This window comes from Pan troglodytes, chromosome 1 (genome assembly GCF_028858775.2).
Source record: "Pan troglodytes isolate AG18354 chromosome 1, NHGRI_mPanTro3-v2.0_pri, whole genome shotgun sequence".
NCBI classification, from domain to species: Eukaryota; Metazoa; Chordata; class Mammalia; order Primates; family Hominidae; genus Pan; species Pan troglodytes.
In genome coordinates this window covers 93,258,829-93,265,278 of record NC_072398.2, presented here as the reverse complement: position 1 = coordinate 93,265,278, position 6,450 = coordinate 93,258,829, and the positions used below count along the sequence as shown (strand labels likewise).

The window sequence follows — 6,450 nt, the reverse complement described above, 5'->3', positions numbered from 1 at the left end:
GCAACATAGGGATACCCCATCTCTCCTAAAAATACAAAAATTAGCCTGTGTGGTAGCACATTCCTGTGGCTGAGGTAGGAGGATCACCTGAGCCTGGGGAGGTCGAGGCACTGAGCCAAGATTGTGCCACTGCACTCCAGCCTGGGTGACAGAGTGAGACCTCTTCTCAACCAAAAAAAAAAGAAAAAAAGAAAAAAAATTTTTTTTTTTTTGAGATGGAGTCTCGCTCTGTCGCCCAGGCTGGAGTGCAGTGGTGCCATCTCAGCTCTATGCAAGCTCCGCCTCCTGGGTTCATGCCATTCTCCTGCCTCAGCCTCCCTAGTAGCTGGGACTACAGGCACCCACCACCACGCACGGCTAATTTTTTGTATTTTTAGTAGAGATGGGGTTTCACCGTGTTAGCCAGGATGGTCTCTATCTCCTGACCTCGTGATCCGCCTGCCTTGGCCTCCCAAAGTGCTGGGATTACAGGCGTGAGCCACCGCGCCTGGCCAAAAAAAAAATGTTTTTAAAGTCTTCCAACCCATGAACACAGTATGCCATTTATTCGGGCCTTCTTTAATTTCCCTCTGTAATGCTTTGTCATTTAGTTTACTGGGATTGCACATCTTTGTTGTATTTTTCTTTTTTTTTTTTTTTTTAATGCTCTGCCAGTTTTACTTTGGAAAATAAATGAGACATATAATTCTCACTACCTTTGCCATTTCTCTGTAAACCTAAAACTACTCCAAAACATAAAGTTAGAAGGTGGTGGGGGGAGAGAGAGACTGATTTAGAACCTGCCCCTGAGCATTGGAGCTGCCCATACCCCTTACCAATACTGGAGATTTTTCCCCAGTGAACCTTGGCAGACATATGACAGAGTAGAGATGGTGGCTGCTTGGGTTGATGTGAGCTTAGGGATTTGGATTAGGGGTAGGTTTCCTATTCCCACCATTTATAGTATCCCCAAGGGTTTAGTCTCTGTCCCCTCTACTACAAATGCAAATGCAAACTCCCTCCTCTCTGTGCTCTGTAGAGTGATAACTCAGTCCCTTCTGCCTCCTCTCCAATTCCTTTTCGGAGATGCCATAGCCTGGGCTGTGAAGGGCAGGGACAGGGATGTGGGGCTGGAGAGAGATGTGGGCTGAGGGAGGTGTGGCTATTCAGGTGACTGAGGGGAGGGCTTGGCCCCTAGAAGTCCTTTTTATCGAAGGCAGACACCATAATCTACCACTACAGGTCCTTGGACTCTGAGATGGAAGACAGCACTGGTGGCCGACTGAGTGCACTGCCTATGAGTTAGTAAAAACAACCAGACAAGAAAATGGCACTGGCAAAGTCTGGCTCTACAGGGTAATTTGAAGGTAGGGGACAGCACAAGCATTTTTGCTGAATCTAGTTCCTCCTCATCTCCCAGCAGTTGTGAGTGAAGAATCATCTCAAAAGGTGTTGTCACTGTCCCTCCGTCCACATCCTGTCACTGTCCCTCCGTCCACATCCTGGCACTGCTTCCCTCAGGGTTCGCGATGTAGTGGAAAAGAGTCCTATTCCAGGAGTCAAGAGACTTTTATCTCAAACCCTGACTCTACCATCACCTCCCTGGTGGTCTTGGGCAAATCACTCTCATTCTACATAAAATAAGAAGTTGAACGAGATGGTCTGAAAGATCCCTTCCATCTAAAAAGTTTATTATTTTCTATGAAGAGTGTGACTATATTTTTTGTTTTCGTCTCCCAGCATTAAGCACAGTGCCTGGCACACAGTAAAGGTTCAGGGAATGCTGTGATTAGTGAATGAATGAATGAACGAAATGCTAGACGAAGTTCTTAGACAAGGCCAGCTGGTGGCATCACCTCTCTACATAACCACAAGGGAGTGTTGCTAGTCTCAGACTAAGGGAAAGGCTTAGGACTAGAAACGATAAAAAGGTAAAGAAATGATTGGAGGACCAGATGTTTGAAATGAATAGCAGAACCCTGGAATTCTGGCCCACTTTTTCTCTAAGCCAATAAAGAAAATAAGTCCAAAGCATTAAGCAGTTTTTGTTGTTGTTGTTGTTGTTGTTTATTTATTTTTTGGGGGGAGACGGAGTCTCACTCTGCCGCCCAGGCTGGAGTGCAGTGGTGTGATCTCAGCTCACCAAAATCTCTGCCTCCCGGGTTCAAGTGATTCTCCTGCCTCAGCCTCCCAAGTAGCTGTGATTACAGGCACTCGCCACCACGCCCCACTAATTTTGTATTTTTAGTAGAGACGGGCTTTCCCCATGTTGGTCAGGCTGGTGTTGAACTCCCGACCTCAGGTGATTCGCTCACCTCGGCCTCCCAAAGTGCTGGGATTACAGGCATGAGCCACCTCGTCCGGCCAAGCAGTTATCTTAATTGCCAGATTAGCAGGGTGATTCTGGGTGGGCAGAGGAGTAGACATGGCCCTGAGAGACAGTGATGACACAGTCACACAGGAGCAGCCATGAGGCCAGAAGGTAGCCTGTGGGGCTCACCTGACCTTGGGCTGGGCACTCCCCTTCTGCCACCCCCTTTATACTCATCCCTGGTTCGAAAGCCCCAACATGTTGGCACCCAGCCTGTATCACTATCACCTCTGGGTTTCTCCTATGTGTTCACAAGCCCACTGCTGATTTATTGTCGCAAAGGGCCCCTCTCTTCCCCCAGCACTCCAAAGGAACTGAACATCGAACGTTATCTTAATTAGCTGGCAGAGGGCAAGAAGGGGCTGAATATATTGGAATCCTTGAGAAAGCCTTACTCTTTTACCTACCCACCTCCTGCCTTCTCTTTGTCCCCATCTCAGCTCCTTCTGCAGTAGGTAGAGATGTAGGCAATGAAAGGGGAGGGCCCAATGAAGCATTTTTTTTTTCCAGTTATGATTGAGATCATGGGGAGACAGGATGAGGTGTGGTGAGGGCGTATCTCAGGATCCTTAGCTCTGACATGGGGTTTGCAGGAGAGAGTAGGGGGACCGCTGAGCTCTGTCCACAGACTAGAGCAGGAAAGGGGGGAAAGGCGGCGATAGAGGTTAGCAGGAATGTTTAATTATCAGGAGCAGGAACAGAACTGAGGGCATGCCCAGGTCCACACAGGCCCTCATAGGCCCAGTGTTCCCAGTGGGGAGGAAACAGGAAGCTGTGACTTCCTCTCTCTTTCCCCTCCCTGCTCTTAGCCTCAAGGTCACTGCTGCTGAGATGAATTCCAACCTGTTTTAGTTGGCACTGTTCCCTGGGCATGGTAATAGCCTCTCAGTACCCTTCTGCCACAAACACCCCAAACTTCTCCTTTGAAATAATATTCATACAAATTGCTATTTCACATGTATTCTCTCATTGCATCATGCCACTCCTGTGAAGCAGACTTACCTGAAAATTTTAAGCAAGAAAACAGGCTTAGGGGAGTAAAGTAACTCTCCCAGTCACACGGCTAGTGAGCAGCAGGTCTGGGACTCCGCAGCCTCCGCTCTTTCCTCTCTTGGACACCCATGCTGATTCCCTGCCTCTATGCCACCTCCCAGGCCCCTTCCTTTGGGCCCCAAGGGAACACTTTCTGCAGAGGAGGGAGGCCTCTGCACTGTTAGGAACAGAGGCAGCTCTAGTTTGGTTCCTGTCATCTCTGGGACAGGGAACCTCCAGCTCTCTCCCTGGGGTGGAGGCTTGGGGCTGCCCTCCATAGCGGGGTAACTCTCCCTTCTCCCCTCCCTCTCTGCCATTTAGAGCCCCTCTTACAGGCGGGCGCATGCACATATACCCTGGCATTCAGGCTGTGCCTCGCCCTGCCCCACCTACCACCAATCTTGACCAACAGGAAGGTGGTGGGTTGTCCTTTCCACACCCCTCCCTCTGAGGTGTGGGTGTGGGCCAGGGCTCACCAGAGGCCCCAGAGAAGCACTTAATTCTACAGCCTCCTTCCTAGAGCTTTCAGTGGCCTCTGCCAGTCTGGCAGACACTTGCAGACCTCTCTTCTCAGCACCACCAATCTCTGATGCCCTGCGATGCCCACACTCAATACTTCTGCCTCTCCACCCACATTCTTCTGGGCCAATGCCTCCGGAGGCAGTGTGCTGAGTGCTGATGATGCTCCGATGCCTGTCAAATTCCTAGCCCTGAGGCTCATGGTTGCCCTGGCCTATGGGCTTGTGGGGGCCATTGGCTTGCTGGGAAATTTGGCGGTGCTGTGGGTACTGAGTAACTGTGCCCGGAGAGCCCCTGGCCCACCTTCAGACACCTTCGTCTTCAACCTGGCTCTGGCGGACCTGGGACTGGCACTCACTCTCCCCTTTTGGGCAGCCGAGTCGGCACTGGACTTTCACTGGCCCTTCGGAGGTGCCCTCTGCAAGATGGTTCTGACGGCCACTGTCCTCAACGTCTATGCCAGCATCTTCCTCATCACAGCGCTGAGCGTTGCTCGCTACTGGGTGGTGGCCATGGCTGCGGGGCCAGGCACCCACCTCTCACTCTTCTGGGCCCGAATAGCCACCCTGGCAGTGTGGGTGGCGGCTGCCCTGGTGACGGTGCCCACAGCTGTCTTCGGGGTGGAGGGTGAGGTGTGCGGTGTGCGCCTTTGCCTGCTGCGTTTCCCCAGCAGGTACTGGCTGGGGGCCTACCAGCTGCAGAGGGTGGTGCTGGCTTTCATGGTGCCCTTGGGCGTCATCACCACCAGCTACCTGCTGCTGCTGGCCTTCCTGCAGCGGCGGCAACGGCGGCGGCAGGACAGCAGGGTCGTGGCCCGCTCTGTCCGCATCCTGGTGGCTTCCTTCTTCCTCTGCTGGTTTCCCAACCATGTGGTCACTCTCTGGGGTGTCCTGGTGAAGTTTGACCTGGTGCCCTGGAACAGTACTTTCTATACTATCCAGACGTATGTCTTCCCTGTCACTACTTGCTTGGCACACAGCAATAGCTGCCTCAACCCTGTGCTGTACTGTCTCCTGAGGCGGGAGCCCCGGCAGGCTCTGGCAGACACCTTCAGGGATCTGCGGTCGAGGCTGTGGCCCCAGGGCGGAGGCTGGGTGCAACAGGTGGCCCTAAAGCAGGTAGGCAGGCGGTGGGTCGCAAGCAACCCCCGGGAGAGCCGCCCTTCTACCCTGCTCACCAACCTGGACAGAGGGACACCCGGGTGAAGGGCGCAAGCTGAACACACTCCTCTTTCTGAGATCCACCAAGTGTAGGATCCTCGAGTCCTGGGGAGAAGCTGCCCTCTCTGCCAGGCTGCAGTGCCCTCAGGGAAAAGTCTGATCTTTGATCCCCAACTCTGGGTGTGGTGAATGGGGGAGGCGGGGGCTCAGATCAGAGCTGGATGTGACAAAGCTTAAGTCTTTATTTGGAGATGGGAAAGAAGAGGATCTGAGAATAAACCTCTGGATTATCCACAAATTGTCTTGACCTTTTATCCCAGTTCCACCTCCAGTTCAGTATGGAACAAAAGGATTCGTTGCTCCATTTCTGCCTTCTGCAAGAATACCTAGGAAAACTTCCCTAAGGGTTCTAGGCTAATGAATCAGAGGTCAGTGCCCATCTCTCTCTGTACCCACCCCCCACCTCAAAACAGGGTATCCCTTGTCTTTCTCCAGTATCAAGGCCAAAAATGCCGGCTTCCCCTGTCCTCACCTTACCATCTCAGTGGTGACCACTGAAACTTGCTGCCTGCAGAGGCCTCAGCTGCAAAAGTTGTAGTTCCCCTGAAGGGATGCCAGGTGTGGGGTATTGCTGGAATTTCCAGCACCTGCCAGGCCCTGGGTGTAAAACCCTGGTGCTGACGGGAGTGCCTGTGTGTCTCCCTTTAAATCAGGATTTGAAAGAAGTGAAGATAATGACAAGGCAAAGACATGGGTGGGGTGAAGGGAGGTGAGCGATTAAAGAGGGGAGGGGGCTGGGAGAACAGGCTGCAGGTAGAGCCAGAAAAGCAGAGACCTCAGAAAGTGGTGCTAGTCCTCCCTGCCCCAAATGCAAAGCCCAGAGTATCAGTTTGAGTGTCAGAGCACCTGGATTCACAGCTTTACCTCCAGCAAATTACTTTACCTCTTTGTACCTCACTGTTCTCAACTGTAAAATGGGCTACTAAAGATTTAACAGTGAAATATACTGTTAGCTATTATTCTTTTTTGTTTGTTTGTTTGTTTGTTTTTTTGAGACAGAGTCTCGTTCTGTCGCCCAGGCTGGAGTGCAGTGGTGTGATCTCAGCTCACTGCAACCTCTGCTTCCCGGGTTCAAGCGATTCTCCTGCCTCAGCCTCCCGAGTAGCTGGGACTACAGGCTCCCGCTACCACGCCTGGCCAATTTTTTGTAATTTTTAATAGAGACAGAATTTCACCATATTGGCCAGGCTGGTCTCAAACTCCTGACCTCTAGTGATCTGCCCACCTCGGCCTCCCAAAGTGCCGGAATTACAGGCGTGAGCCACCGCACCCGGTCGAGCTATTATTCTTACACCCTGTGTAAAATGGAGACAGAGAGATGGGAGGAAA

General features: G+C 51.9%; 1 protein-coding gene across 1 annotated transcript; it reads left to right on the top strand.

Annotated features, from left to right (window-relative positions):
* Positions 1 to 647: 647 nt before the first annotated feature.
* RXFP4 (relaxin family peptide/INSL5 receptor 4) lies at positions 648 to 5,359 on the top strand. The gene has a single exon (XM_001162688.6). It carries the CDS (start codon positions 3,982 to 3,984, stop codon positions 5,104 to 5,106), a length of 1,125 nt encoding a protein of 374 aa, XP_001162688.1. The 5' UTR covers positions 648 to 3,981; the 3' UTR covers positions 5,107 to 5,359.
* The last annotated feature ends 1,091 nt before the right edge of the window (positions 5,360 to 6,450 follow it).